The sequence below is a fragment of the Sebastes umbrosus genome, chromosome 3 (genome assembly GCF_015220745.1).
Source record: "Sebastes umbrosus isolate fSebUmb1 chromosome 3, fSebUmb1.pri, whole genome shotgun sequence".
NCBI lineage: Eukaryota > Metazoa > Chordata > Actinopteri > Perciformes > Sebastidae > Sebastes > Sebastes umbrosus.
In genome coordinates this window covers 12,274,594-12,290,318 of record NC_051271.1, presented here as the reverse complement: position 1 = coordinate 12,290,318, position 15,725 = coordinate 12,274,594, and the positions used below count along the sequence as shown (strand labels likewise).

General features: G+C 39.7%; 1 protein-coding gene across 1 annotated transcript; it reads left to right on the top strand.

Moving 5' to 3' along the window:
• The first annotated feature begins 2,205 nt into the window (after window positions 1-2,205).
• On the top strand, window positions 2,206-14,456 carry rfc1 (replication factor C (activator 1) 1). The gene is made up of 23 exons (XM_037765306.1): window positions 2,206-2,360; window positions 4,124-4,270; window positions 4,370-4,445; window positions 4,699-4,818; window positions 5,211-5,518; window positions 5,665-5,739; window positions 6,409-6,486; window positions 6,582-6,950; window positions 7,345-7,458; window positions 7,555-7,734; window positions 8,054-8,158; window positions 8,523-8,949; window positions 9,111-9,223; window positions 9,402-9,516; window positions 10,133-10,221; window positions 10,559-10,696; window positions 11,056-11,151; window positions 11,249-11,499; window positions 11,669-11,786; window positions 12,849-12,994; window positions 13,088-13,301; window positions 13,563-13,745; window positions 13,858-14,456. Exons 1-23 carry the CDS (start codon window positions 2,358-2,360, stop codon window positions 13,957-13,959), a joined length of 3,567 nt encoding a protein of 1,188 aa, XP_037621234.1. The 5' UTR covers window positions 2,206-2,357; the 3' UTR covers window positions 13,960-14,456.
• Window positions 14,457-15,725: the final 1,269 nt, after the last annotated feature.

Genomic DNA, 15,725 nt, shown 5'->3' with positions numbered 1-15,725 from the left:
TTTACTCACTTCACAAGGCAGGTTATGTAACTTTTACATAAAAAGATACTCTATTAATCGCTCATCATCCAAACGCCTTAGGAACTTCCCGTTTGCAAGGGGACCAATAGTGTGTCAGACATTTTCTTATACTTATATGTATGTATATATATATATATTTTAGATACATGTTATGGTGTCACCATCTGGACAAACACAAAGTTATTCAAATGGAAATAGTCAGAGGTCATTTCACATGCACTTGAAACTGTCCCAAGAGGTTTTCTGATGTGGAAATATACAACTTCTTCTTCTCCAAATCTGAACTTAAAAAAACATTACAAATCTTCCCCATTGCTTTATGCAAAAGAAAAATGTATACAGAGTGTTGTAATGACTACTGCAGTGAGGAAGGGCAGGGTAACGTACAGTAGCTGGCCAATCTTTCCTCAACTAATGATTGTTGTTTCTGAGGAGCAACGGAAGGAACAATGTGTGAATTACAGAATAATAGCACTATAAAATCTGTACAAAGTGTCTGACTTTGACACCGAAGACCATAGTTCATGTCCCGCCACCTACCATCAGTTTTTTTTATTTTTCTATTTATTCTTTTTTTTTGAATTATATGAGGTGGCACAATCAATTGATGTATAAAATATTATTCTGCTGTTTTAGGATTCAAATTAAATGTAAAAAACTTGTTCCCTTGAAAATTAAAAAAAAGTTCCCTCATTTACATTTTACATAATCTTTTTCAAAGAATAACCTGGATACTCACTTGCTCAATCTAAATAATCAGAACATTTTACCGGGTAATATTCATAAAGTGAAACTTGATTATTCTCATATTTTATCTAATTCATTATAAGTGTGTCTTACATATTTTCTAAGCTTGATGTTTTAATTTCTATGTGGTCCTGCTATGTTGGCCAGGACGCTCCTGCAAAAGAAGTTTAAATTAAGTGACATATTTAGGATACATCATGCAAGGGGTCTAACAGACGCCTTTCTTTTAATTAATATCTGATCGATTTGTTAAGTTTTATCAGTCTCACATTTTAGAATTGAAAATTAAAAAATCATGTGTAATATGTCAAAATATATTTTAATTATCTCTAATAGCATACTGTATACATGTCTGCAGGACAGATAATAATGCACACAGTGCACTTTCATAGACTAAGCTACTGGAGTTACCCTGCACTATACTCATTTTTAACAGTCTCTTCTGCACTTTATTCACTTTTTAATAGTCGTGTATCACAGCTGTTACCCTGCACTATATTCAGTTTTAACAATTTTCTTCATCTCCTTTTATTTTTATATCTGGTATATATTTTTTGTACTTTGTACTTTTTTTACTACTAACTTCTTTACTGCCTTTTTACTAACATGTTTTGCACTATGGAACTGTGATGCTGGAAATTTGAATTTCCCTCGGGATCAATAAAGTTACTATCTATCTATCTATCTAACTATCTATCTATCTATCTATCTAATCAGCTGAGCTGCTCTTCCCACAAATGCATGATCCTTACAAGTTGGACATCACAAGTTTCCAGACTTTTTCCCCCTAGTCTATTTAGGCTACATCATGCTCTAAGCTGCATCAAGGGGTCTAACAGATGCCCTTCTTTTAATCAATATCTGATCGATTTGTTAAGTTTTATTAATCTGAGATTTTAGAATAGAAAACTAAAAAATGTGTAATATGTCAAAATATATTTTAATTATCTCTAATAGCATATATACTGTATACATTTGATATTAAATATATTCATATTTCTTCTATTTATAACCCTATTTACTTTCCCCTATCTCTTGTTCTTTTTCTTCTCTTTTCATATTTTGGCTACATCATGCAAGGGGTCTAACAGACACCCTTCTTTTAATCAATATCTGATCGATTTGTTAAGTTTTATCAGTCTCACATTTTAGAATAGAAAACTAAAAAATGTGTTATATGTCAAAATATATTTTAATTATCTCTAATAGCATACTGTATAAATTTAATATTAAATATATTCATATTTCTTCTATTTATAACCCAATTTACTTTCCCCTTTCTCCTGTTCTTTTTCTTCTCTTTTCATATTTTGGGTAATTTCTTTGTTGTTTTCCTGTCTTGTGTAAATTATTTTATAATGAAAATAAAACACAAAAAGGCACGCTCTGTGACGCACATGACGCACAGACGTAAACATGACGTACACATGACGTACACCAACCACCAACCCCTAACCAACTCCCGGTTGTTTGTTCGTCATCACCAGGCGACAGAATCCAGCTTCGCGCCAAACAGTTCATCTCTTCAGGATTTCATTCGTGTTTCTGAGAACTAACCTGACACTAAACTGCGAGAAAGACTGTTCATAATGGTAGGTTACAACGTTACACTGTTTATTCACTCTGTGTGCAACCTGTCTGGATGAACTAAGTGTTTACATGAAGAGAAGGTAATCCTGTTGGAGCTGCTCGTTGCTGTAGAAACGCAAATCAAGTGCGCAGTGTTGATAAAGATGAGAAACTAGTCATGAATTCATTAAAGTTAGCCAACAAAAGTTCAGTGTTTAACACATTATGATCGTCTGTTGTCGTGTTAGAGTTGACATGCACCTGCTGTTTTGTTAACAGACTTTAAATGATGCACTTTTTCTGCAAAATCAATGCACAGAAAGTGAAATCTTCAATAAAGCATCAATTTGCATCCAGTATGTGATGGTGCAGTCAGATGACAGTGCAGTAATCTGTCTGTGCTTAAATCAAGAAATTAGGGCTGTGTTCTGAATTGCATACTTTTTTTTATTTTTTAATTTTTTAATTTTTTTATAAATACTTCTAGTACGTACTGCAGCTGCCCTTACAAAGTACGTACTGTTTCATGCAGTATGCATACTACTTACTCATAACATTGCATCTTGAACTTTGACCCTCTTGCTCATGTATCCCCTGCACAGAGGATTGTGGGTCAGAATAGCCAGAAAAGCATGCTGGCTTGCATACTCAAAATGTGACCCGGTGCAGTATAGGACATCCTGGTATTTTTGGCATACTGCATTTGACATATTATGTATTGGGACATACTAAATCTTTTTCTGGCATACTAAATAGTATGGTAGTATGTTGGTATTGGAACGCACAGTACGTACTAAAGGCACAATGTTATGCATACTGCGTGCAACACTACACAGCTGCAGTATGTACTAAAAGTAAAAAGAAAAAGTATGCGATTTGGAACACACCCCAGGTTAACACAGGGGTCAGCAACCTTTACTATCAAAAGAGCCATTTTAACCCATACAACACACACCCTTCCACACACTTCTCCTCCCTGACCTCAGGCCCTTCACCACATTTATTTTTATTTAAATGTATTTATTTATTTTACTTTATTTCATTTTAATTCTTTGGATTGTTTAAGTATGTGTCCTCCCTTTTTCTCTGAATTCAATTGAAATTATAGTTTAAGATGAAGTCTTGTTTTTTTGTGTTTTCTCTCTCCCCTCTTTGTTTTGAGTTGTGATATTTTTGTGTAAAAACAAAGAGACAGCTGTAAAATGAAAATACAGTAGGATAGAATGAGATGATGATTGTATAAGTTGCTGAAACTGCAATAAAAACTAAGTTAAAAAAAAAAAAAAAAAAAAGCCATTTTAGGCAAAGAAAAAAAAATAATAATCTGTCTGGAGCCACAAAACATTTGAGCATTGTGATGAAGGTAACACAGTTTATAGTCTAAGTATATATTATATAAGTCTAATGCAGTGAGAGCCAAAGAGCAAATGTACTACGGAGTATTAGGGCCACATTGAGGGAAAAAACATCTGAGATTTACAGAATAAAGTCGTAATATTATGAGAATAAAGTCAAAACGTTACGAGAAAAAAAGAAAGTAACACGTAAAATTACTACTTTATAATATTATGACTTTATTCTCGAAATCTCAGATTAATTTTTTTCCCTCAATGTGGCCCTAATACTCCGTCGTACCGTCGTACCATAGACCTACAACAATGATAAAAATGAAAATCCACAGGGAGCCACTGGAGAGGAGCTAAAGAGCCGCATGTGGCTCCGGAGCCGCAGGTTGCAGACCCCTGGGTTAACATAATAAAGTTACATGTTGTCTCTGTGCACACAGGACATCAGGCGGTTCTTTGCACCGACTGCAGCTAAGCCTGCGGTGCAGAAACCAGCTACAAATGGAAACACCACAACAGAGAAGAAGAAGAAGAATCCCCTCTCTTCAGACGAGGAAGTGAAAAAGAAAAAGAAAGAGACCGCCAAGGCAAGGAAATGATGTTACCTCCTGTCCTCCGTCTTGTAGTGACTCATCTGTCTTATCATCTCATTCATCTTGTTTTGTGGTGGCTTTATATTGCTTCAGGTGAAAAGCTCCAAACCAGAGGAGAAACGCAAGGATAGTGAGAAAAAACGAAAGAAGCATGCAGTCATAGAATCAGGTATGTATGATTTTGTGCTACTACATGATCCCCCTGCACCATGATGCAGTTTGTGCCTCTCGTGTGTTATCATTACATTTTTAGTCAGTTTTATTTTGCAATGGACTGAATATGTTTTTATCCAGATGGTAAAAAGATTCTTTGAGTATTCTTGAAATACCTTTAAAATAAAAAAAAATGAATGCTTTGCTCTGTGAGAAGCTCAAACTAGAGACTTTTCTTCATGGCACATCTTGTTTCTCGGTCTGTTCAGACTCTGAGGATGAGAAGCCAGTGGCGAAGTCAAAGAAATCCCCCAAAGAGAAGCAGAAGACGAGCAAAACGGAGCCACCGCCCCCCAAAAAAGATCCTGTGCAGTATGTCTCTGAAACAGGTAATGGGTCGATGGTTTCTCATCATATTGCAGACATGATGACGATAAAGGAAAAGATATGTTTTTAAATACACCTGCACTCAAGACTTTCCCATCCTCGTAATGGCTCTCTAATCAATTCTTTGTCAAGTTGAGTGTGTCAGTTAATCAGCACAATAAAAATACATATAAAAACAATGCATGCTTTTAAATTTAAAATACATTTCAGCAATTAAATTGAAAACAAATGTTATGAAGAGCAACAGGCAAAATAAAACCATTCATGTCGTCAAATTCCGAAGAGACTCAAACACATTAATATGAAGATGTGTCCAGCTTGAAGATGAGGAATGATGTTTTGCTAATTTATGGAAAATATATGTTGATAGGATATTTCTCTTTTTTGTTTGTAGACTCAGACAGTGACAACTTTCAGACCCTGAAGAAGGTCACCAAACCCAAGCAGAATGGCACGGCCAAACAGACAAAGTCAGATGCGGGCAGTGCTCGTCCAGTAGTCAAAGAGGAGCTGAAGTCTCCCGTCAGGCCTTCCTCCACACACGGGAAAGCTGTGGTGAAGTCTCCTCCTGTGCCCGTCACCCCTAAGTCAGCCCCGCCTCCTCCGCCCAAAAGAACCCCCACCTCAGTACTCGACTTCTTCGGCAGTGCGACTGTTCAGCGTTCAGATAAGAAGCTCGTAGCCAGCACCAAACGAAAAGCTGTGAGTATTGATTAATTATTTCCTGTTTATTCTAAGCTTTCTGAGTATCACCCACTGAACCCTTTACTTTTCAGCCTTTTATTAATGGATCAAATAATGATCCTTTTACAACAAACTGACTTTGTAAAAACTCATCTTCTCCTCAGCCAACTCAGGACACCGATGATCTGATCAGTGATGAGCAGATCGCCAAACAGCTGCAGATGGATGAGGACATGGAGGTAGGCTGATCAACATAACAGCTGCTCGTTCATTGCTTAGTAATTACAGCTGAAACAATTAGTCAATAACTAAATGAATCTTAATCTTCAACTATTTTTATTAACAGTTAATCTATTTTCAGTTATTTTTCATGTAAAAATGCCAAAAAAATTATGATTTATTTGATTGTAAACTGAATATCTTTGGGTTGTAGACTGTTAGATAAGACAAGCAGTTTCAATATGTAATGTTGGGGGGAAAAAATTTAATTTATATAAAATTGATTGATTTTTTTTTTTTTTTTACATTTTATAGACAAAAAGATTAATCTGAGAAAATAATCTGAGGATTCATCGATAATGAAAATAAGCGTTAGTAATGTCTTACTTAGTGTGCCCGCCTGTAGGAGTATGAAGGCTGGTGCAGTCATAGAAAACCTGAAAAAGTTAAGGACTTTAAAAGTTTGCCTCTCATGCCTGGAAATGTGAAAATGGAAATATGAATCTTTTGGAGAATTACTGAAATTCAAAATAATGATACTGTGTTGAAGGCTTTACTTAAAAAGTCTCAGGAATATCACCTAAAATGTGTCAAAATGTGCTGCTCTGTTAAAACCTTTATTGAAAGTTGAGTTTGCCCTCTGCTTTTTCATTCTCATAATTTTGCTTTCTCGGTCCGACTTCACTCAGCTGGAAAAGCAGGTCCATGAGGACGAGGACTTCGCCAGAACTCTGGCCATGCTGGACGAGGAGCCTCAAGCGAAGAAGGTGATTTTAAAAAACACAAAACCAGCAACATTATTATTATTATTTGTGATAATAGTGGTTGTTAAATAAAATGTTTTACGTGTGTCCTCATCCAGGCTCGCAAAGGCTCTGATGAGAAACCAACTGCTGCCGCATTTCCCAAAAAGAGCAGTACAGACTCGGCTACTGGCAGCACGAGCAGCTCGTCAAAGACCAACCGAAGGGGCAGCATGTCGGAGGATGTGATTGGTCCGACTCCTAAAAAGAGCTCCTCCACCGTCAAAGCCAGCTCCAAACTGGCCATGATGAAGAAAAAGGAAGAAGAGAGAGATGAAGGGCCAAAGAGCAAAACACCAATTTCGCCCACAAAAATAAAAATCTCTCCCAAAAAGGAGCCCTTCGCTTCGCCGAGCTCAGACAGGAAGTTCACTCCCAAAGCAGGAACCACGGCCACAACAGTTAAAACTTCTCCCAAGAAACCAGAGGTGAGCAAGGTAGATGCCCGAGGGCCTGTGTCCATATAGAATCTTTTTATGGTAGAAAAGCGGCCGCAGGGCACTGAAGAGCGCGTCATCCCAGTGTTTCATAGAAAATGAGCTCAGAGCCTTTTTTTATGACAACAATATCTTATTGTCATAAGCTCACAAGAAAACGCTATATGGACACAGGCCCTTACCTGTCAGTTAAAATGCATTGTATCAATATCATGATGGACATTATCTATCAATTTATTTGTCCTCATTCATGATAAAACACAAAACACATAAACACCTCATATATACAGTATGCAAATTAAAAAATAGTGAAAAACATGGAGTGCACAAGTTAAAACCATTTAAAAACAAATTAAATGTCCTCTCTGTCTCTCAATCTGATCAGAGCACAAGTACGAGTCCAAACGACTCAGAGAAGAAGAAGGTAAACTCTGCAGCTTACAAGAACTTCCTCAACAGAGATGGACCACGAGCTCTGGGCTCCAAGGAAATCCCACAGGTAACACACACACATCAGCCTTCAGACTGACAACCATCTTCCCTTGAACTGCCTTTGTCTTGTTCTGAATCACTAACTATGTTGTGGGTTTTCCAGGGTGCGGAGAACTGTTTGGAGGGCTGCGTGTTTGTGCTGACGGGGGTCATGGAGTCCATGGAGAGGGATGATGCCAAATCCCTCATCGAGCGCTACGGAGGCAAGGTGACGGGCAACATCAGTAAGAAGACCACCTACGTGGTGCAGGGCAGAGACAGCGGAGTCTCGAAGCTCGAGAAGGTGACCAACCTGATCCTGATTGGCCAAATTAATCGGCTATATGCTTTTTCCTTCTCCAAACTATCATTATTATATCAGCCTTTAAAAATACACAATCTGTTAATCTAATAAATTGAGAGTGCAGAGTAAAATGACACTCACATTGATATATGAGCGGTATATGCAGGCACCAAACAATAGTTAAAGAAGTATTCAAGCAGCAGCAATCTCTCTAATTTGAGACTTTCTGTCTTTCCCTTCATGCCTCTTTTCTGTACCGTTTCTCTTGTATCTGTTCGTCAAATAATATAGTATTTCTGTACAATTGCTTTATACTCAGGCGGAGAGTCTCGGTACCAAGATCCTGGATGAGGATGGTCTGTTGGAGCTGATCAGAACCAAACCCGGAAAGAAGTCCAAGTATGAGATCGCTGCAGAGGCTGAGGTCAGCTCTCACATTTTTGCTTCAACCATGCTGTTTACAAAGTGATTCCATTGTTTATTTCGTTAGCGGTGGAATCATTTTAACCTAGAAGATGTCAAAACCTTTTTTAAAGTCCAACTGAAATCACAAACAATTTTTTTTTGCAGTAAAAGTGATTTTCAAATTTCTTTTTAATATATTTTTTTATTGAAAAGAAGAACAACAGAAATGCTCCTTTGGTTGATTTACAGACCTCATCTGTATGTTGTAGCAGAAGAAACAATTTAATTTCAGTTGGTCTTTAACTGCAATTATATAATGCACATAAGGATGAATTTTATTTTGATGTGTTTTAACTTATCTGGGATGTTTTCTTTTTTTTTAGAGCAAAGCGTCAATGACCAGGACTCCCCCCAGCAAGACCTCAAAGAGCACCCCCAAATCCCAGAAGATCTCTCCCTCCAAGGGTAATTCCAGATCCCCTCAGACCCCGAGCCCATCAAAGACCAGCCTTGCACAAGGCCACGGTGCCAGGACCAGAGATAGAGGCACTCCACCTGGAAGAGGCTCAGGTCACACAGCCCGGAGGGAGCTGGGCCTTTCCTCCTCTGCTTCTTCAGCTTCAGCCCCAGGACCATCATCCCCCTCACCGACAGGGGATGACGTCAGTCTGCTGTGGGTGGACAAGTACCGCCCGCGCTCTCTGAAGACTGTGATTGGTCAACAGGGAGATCAGAGCTGTGCCAATAAGCTGATCCGCTGGCTACAGAACTGGTACAAACACCACAGCGGGGGCACTTCCAAGCCAGCAGGTAGCAGACGGTTTATCTCTATTTGTTTTTTGAGGCGTGTGAGCAGAAATCAGAGTAATGATAGAAACTAAATACCCAAGCTCATGTTGTTTCAGTGACTTTTAGTTGTAAAACTGTCTGGGTTGAATTGCGTGTGCTTTGTGCTGTTTATTGCTGTGCAGTTGCTAGGTTTGGTAAGTTTGGAGGGAAAGATGATGGATCAGGATACAAAGCTGCTCTGCTCTCTGGACCTCCGGGCGTGGGGAAGACCACCACAGCTGCCCTGGCCTGTGAGGTGAGTCTGAAAACACACAGTAATGTTGTTGGGTGCTTTTCTTTGTATTTTCTTTGTATTCACAACAGTGTGTGTATTATTTTAAAGTATTGCTGCAACCATATTAGTTAACATTTTGCTTTGATCTCAGCCTCTTTTTGACTCAGCCTCTCCACTGTGTTTGTGTGTCGGCCTGCAGGAGTTGGGCTTCAGCTACGTGGAGATGAACGCCAGCTGTACTCGCAGCAAAAACAATCTGAAGCAAGTCGTCGCAGAGTCACTTAATAACACAAGCATCGAAGGCTTCTACAAAGGTGATCGCTCTTTTCTGTTTCTCCGTGTTTCCATCTCTTACACATTTGAACCTACAATAGCTTTTAGTGATGTGCTTGTTTCCGAAGACAAAAAACTGGAAGGTTTTAATTGTGAAGCAGCACTAGGAAGTCTTTGAGTTTGATTTGGTTGCATAACAGCATTGCCAAGAAAATACTGACGACTGTTAGCATCTTGTGATGCAGTGTACTAATATTTTACCCAAGTTAAGTAGTACAAAAAACTCTTATGCAGCCTCAGATTGAGATACCCATGCTCTAATAGTATGTGGTCACATACAGTGCATGCAGAACAAACTAATACGAATATTTCAAAAATGAACGCGATCAAATGGCTCGATGCAAGAATCATTTGGAGGCTGTGATTTCTGCAAGAAGAGCTGTTACTAAGTACAACGTACCTCAGTACCTACTGCCGCATTAACTGTTTTTCAATCTGTTGAGAAGGCGGGATTGTGAATTAAAAAATTACAGAAATTGGTCATTTTCAAGGTTCATTTTATTATTTTCTCTTTTCAGAATTAACGTAACACACTATTCGTCCATGATTGAAGTGAATACTGTGAGGTATATGTAACTGTTGGTGTGTGTTTTGTAGGCACATCTCAGAAAGTGAGCAGTAAACACGTCCTGATCATGGATGAGATTGATGGAATGGCTGGCAACGAGGACCGCGGAGGAATCCAGGTAAAAAAAAAACAACACATTTCTCTGACAGTTTGAACAGTCACATTTTGAAGAGATTAAAGGGGTGGTTGATCATACTTCTTAACTTTTAGACAGAAATATGGATGTTTTTTAAGAAAACCCCTCAGGTTCAGAGGCTCACGTCTGATTTATGATGAGATTGGTGCATCTTTTAGAGCTGTTGTTAGTGCATTTACCGAAATAATGATTGTCAAATTGGCATATTTCAGTGAAATTAACTCCTCCTAGCAACTGTTTCTGTAGGGCACTGAAAATAACAATTGGTGGACAGATGCATCACGTTAATACTGACCTCTTGACCTTTCGCCTCCTACAGGAAATGATCGGCCTCATCAGGAATTCAAAGATTCCCATCATCTGCATGTGCAACGATCGTAATCACCAAAAGATCAGGTCACTGGCCAACTACTGCTTCGATCTGCGCTTCCAGAGGCCGCGAGTGGAACAGATCAAGGTACACACACACACGCACGCACACACACACACACACACACACATCCTGTCCCACATCTGACAAAAAAAACCAAAACATAATGTAACCTTTATTTAAGCAGGAAATCCCTTAAGATAGAGTCTCTTTTCCAAGGAGGCCTGGGCCAAGACAGCACACCAGTTACATTTTTAAATAGAAATAAAATACAACAGACAAATAGACAATATATGCAAATGAATCCCAATAATGACACACAGCAATAGACATTAACTGATGTTTGTCTTTTACCCACTTTTAAATTTAAATATTGAAAGTGAGCTCTTAAATGTAAAGATTTACTTTTCCTGCTCCTCAACTCCTTTTTCATTTTAATTTTTCAGGGAGCCATGATGTCCCTCGCCTTCAAGGAGGGAATCAAGATCCCACCCCCAGCTCTTAATGAAATTATCCTAGCCTCCAATCAGGATGTCCGACAGGTAAAGAAGACAAAGTATCATAAATTCACACTGATGTTATATCTTCACTCGCCACCCTCGGTCTCCCCTCTCACCTTGCTGACTGTTTTTTCTCCAGGTGATCCACAACCTGAGCATGTGGTCGGCCAAAAACAAGATGATGACGTATGACCAGTGCAAGTCTGACGCAGTCAACGCCCGCAAGGACATGAAACTGGGGCCGTTTGATGTTTGTAGGAAGGTGTTTGCCGCCGGGGAAGAGACCCACATGAGCCTCATCGACAAGTCTGACCTCTTCTTCCACGACTACTCGCTAGCGCCGCTCTTTGTCCAAGAGAACTACCTGCATGTTCGGCCAAAGGCTGCTGGGTGAGAGAAGCTAGCTGTGTCCACTTGTTGCCAGTCTCTATGCTAAGCTAAGCTAAGCTAATTGCCTGCTGGCTCTACTGTAGCTCCATTAATACACAAATATCAGAGCAGTATCAATCTTCCTACCACGTCTAACTATCCCATTATTTTCATGTCTCTCTTCTCACAGTGGTGACATGAAGTCCCACCTGATGTTACTCAGCAAGACGGCTGACTCCATCTCTGAAGGAGACCTGGTGGACAGACGGATCCGCTCTTCGCAGAACTGGTCGCTGCTGCCCACACAGGTAAAACACGCACACACTCAGACACACAAAGGCACACTCATTCAAGTAGCCGTGTAATAATATAATAACACATACTTAGGGCTGTCAATCAATTAAAATATTTAATCGCAATTAATCACATGATTGTCCATAGTTAATCACGATTAATCGCAAATTAATCGCACATTTCTTATCTGCTCAAAATGTATCTTAAAGGGAGATTTGTCAAGTATTTAATACTCTTATCAACATGGGAGTGGACAAATATGCTGCTTTATGCAAATGTATGTATATATTTATATTGGAAATCAATTAACAACACAAAACGATGACAAATATTGTCCAGAAACCCTCACAGGTACTACATTCAGCATAAAAAATATGCTCAAATCATAACACGGCAAACTGCAGCCCAACAGGCAACAACAGCTGTCAGTGTGTCAGTGTGCTGACTTGACTATGACTAGCCCCAAACTGCATGTGATTATCATAAAGTGAGCATGTCTGTAAAGGGGAGACTCGTGGGTACACATAGAACCCATTTACATTCACATATCTTGAGGTCAGAGGTCAAGGGACCCCTTTGAAAATGGCCATGCCAGTTTTTCCTCGCCTAGCGTAAGTTTGTAGCGTTATTCAACCTCCTTCACGACAAGCTAGTATGACATGGTTGGTACCAATGGATTCATTAGGTTTTCTAGTTTCATATGATATTTTCGTTCTAGCTTTAAAACTGAGCCTGCTACAACCTAAAAATCGCAAGATGCGTTAAAGAAATGAGTGGCGTTAAAACAAATTTGCATTATCGCAAAACAGTGAACAGTTTGACACTTTGATCGCTTTAGACATAATATAACTTTTTTATGACATACTATACTGACTTTTAATGACATTTTTTATGACATACTATGACTTTTTATAACCTAAAATACTATGCCTTTTTTAATGACTTTATGACATACTATATTATTACATTTTTTATGACTTTTATGATTACATTTCTATATCATGATATTTAAATGTAAATACACACAGGTCACCAGAGATTCATCATTGTGCTGGTCTGTGTGTGTGTGCTTGTAGGCCATCTATGCCAGTGTGTTACCAGGCGAGCTCATGAGAGGCTACATGAGTCAGTTCCCCACCTTCCCCAGCTGGCTCGGCAAGTACTCCTCCACCAATAAACATTCACGCATCGTCCAGGAGCTGGCCTCACACATGGGTTTAAAGTGAGTAGGCCTCGATCACTGTCTTTTACCTATTTACACGTTGTCAAACACAAAAATCTCATTAGAGTATTTGAATGTTTTCTTTGTTTGCAGGACGATGAGTAGCAGACAGTCGGTGAACCTGGACTACTTGTACTACTTGCGGCAGGCGCTTCTGAGCCCACTTCAGAAGCGCGGAGCGGAGGGCGCCGCTGAAGCTGTGCAGCTGCTGGACGACTACCAGCTCATCAAGGAGGACGTGGACAGCATGATGGAGATCAGCGTCTGGGGTGGACAGCCAGACCCCTACTCCAAACTGGACTCTAAGGTCAGCAGGAGACGGGAAGGGGTATAATACCACAGTTAGTTCAGGCCATTGTGATTGGTTGACAGCACTGCAGCATATCTGAGTATCACTCTGCTTTATTTACCCACTTATACCTATAACTGTTAAACCTAATGCTCAATACACACCTTAACCAGCACCAGCAGTTCTGTACTATGGAGCTTTTTTCCTTTATTCAATTATTATATCTTAATCTTCATCAGAGCCTACGACCTCTAACATTACTACACTGTCTCCTCACAGGTGAAGGCAGCATTCACGCGGGCCTACAACAAAGAAGTTCACCTGACGCCGTACTCTCTGCAAGTAGTGAAGAAGGGCCGCCGTGGTGGTGGCGGGGGGGAGTCGGAGTTGGGAGGAGAAGAAGTTGACAACGAAGTGCAGGAGTCTGAGGACGAGGGTGTCAAAACAGACGCCATGATCAAAGTAAGAGCATTAACAATGTACAAACCCATTTGATCCCGTGTACACTCCATGCCAAAGGCCGTCTTCATATCTTTCTCTTTTTATGTCGTCCATGTCTTGTTCCTACCTGCAGCAGAAGAAGGCCAAAGTCACCAAGGAGTCAAAGAAAGATAAGAAGGAGGATACTGGGAAGGGGAAAGGCAAGGGGAAAGGCAAAGGAAAAGCCAAGAAATGACCGATGACCAGAGGAGGAAAACTGTCCTGGTCTGCCTCCCTCCGCCCCACAGACTGTGATATTCTTCCTTTGCACTTGCAACGACGCTTTAGTGAGCATCAGACAGTAGTGAGGCTGGTCTTAACCTCTGCAGGTAACTCATCTGTCCCTCAACACTTGACTCTAACCACACTAAGCTAGTAAGAAAATGTCTTTCCACTTTTTTAACTTCCTGTAGTGTTTCCATCAGTGTCTCTATATCGAACAAATGATGTATATTCCATCCATTATCATGTCTGTACACCTCTGTGGTAACATGCGTCTCATCAGGAGTATAGTGTATTTCTTCCGTTATTAGTTTGTGGTCCAGGTGTCGAGGCTGTAAATAACGTGACTGCGATGTTTAAGACTGTTACTCTTTGCTAAGACTGTTCCTGTAAATTCAAATTTTGTAAAAAATTTCATGAGGATTAAAAGAGAAATGTCACTCAAGAGTGTCATTGATCAATTTCTTTGTTTAAAGGGACTGTTTGTAAGAATCAGAAATGCTTGTTAACAGCGACACCTGTGGCCGTTAAGTCAACGAAAGTCAGCGTCCTGTTGCTCGAGCTCAAGCTTGTGCTCGCTCTACATAGACATGAACGAGCATCGTGTGAGTGAAGGCAGGCAGGCAGAGGAGCAGAGTACAGCAGAGACTCCGGCCCTGGAGACCAAAGCTACGGTCTCCCCCGCGTCCTACGACCGTGGCCAACACTGTTTTGCAAGACGGGCTTCACTAGATGTAACTTTGAGGTTTTGGTGCTTCCATGTAGTTTGTGTTGGAGTCTTGTCTGAACAGCGTAGTCACACGCGAGCGCGCATGGGACACCGACCCGGATTGATTTATACGTGTAAGAAGTTAAATACACTCCCTTTAACAAACGCGTTAAGAAAATGGCTTCTGGGAGTTATTTTTTTTTTATTTAAAATTGTAGATTACACTTGGCCTGAATATAGATCATATTCTCCGATTACCTGACTACTCCGAAATTTATTTTGAAAAACTCCACTCAAAAGTCAATTGATACAATGGAATCAAAATCGTATTCAGTGTGAGGATAATGTTTAATAATGTGGATACTACTTACTGACTGCCAATTATTTTTTACGATTAATCATTTGGTCTATGAAATGTCGAAAAATAATGAAAGAAATCGGCTAATCGCTCTAGAAAAAGCCAAATTGATTAATGGATATCAGGGTTCAGAACTTATTCTGCAGTTGCACTAGTCGTTCTTCAAACAGTTCTGCTCTTCAAGACTGAAAACATTATTAAGACTTTACATTTTGAGATTTAAAGTTCATTCTTGACCTTGGAAGCAGTAGTTGATAAAACAATCTCACCCCAAAGTCCATTAAATAGCTTTCAGTCTTGTCATATCACACAATCTTCATCAGCAGATGGAGTTGCCCAGTTGTCATGGAAAACAACATGGACAAGAGGTCCTCAAAGTTCTCAGAAAAAGACATTTTAACATCTACAATTGTAGGACAACTGGGCAAATTTCTGAGGAAAATGTTGTGATCCAGAACAGCTACCAAGTGGACTTTGTCAAAAACATTGTTTAGAAAAATCAAACCACACAGCGTAAAGTAAGCCGTTGGCCGAGCCCGAGACCATTTCCCCATGTTTGTAAAACAGCGCTTGATTTACTAAGCTTTGCTCCCACATGCAAGGATCAGAACCTAAAGCATTGTCCAAATTACTTAAATATTGCCTTAACGGAGTTCGGTCGCTGTTTTTTCGA

What these genes read in the sequence shown, in the direction of transcription:
- rfc1 (XM_037765306.1), top strand. An exon ending in CCAATCAGGATGTCCGACAG is followed by an intron (nt 11,152 to 11,248) that starts GTAAAGAAGACA and finishes TTTTTTCTCCAG; the next exon opens with GTGATCCACAACCTGAGCAT. An exon ending in GCCTCACACATGGGTTTAAA is followed by an intron (nt 12,995 to 13,087) that starts GTGAGTAGGCCT and finishes CTTTGTTTGCAG; the next exon opens with GACGATGAGTAGCAGACAGT.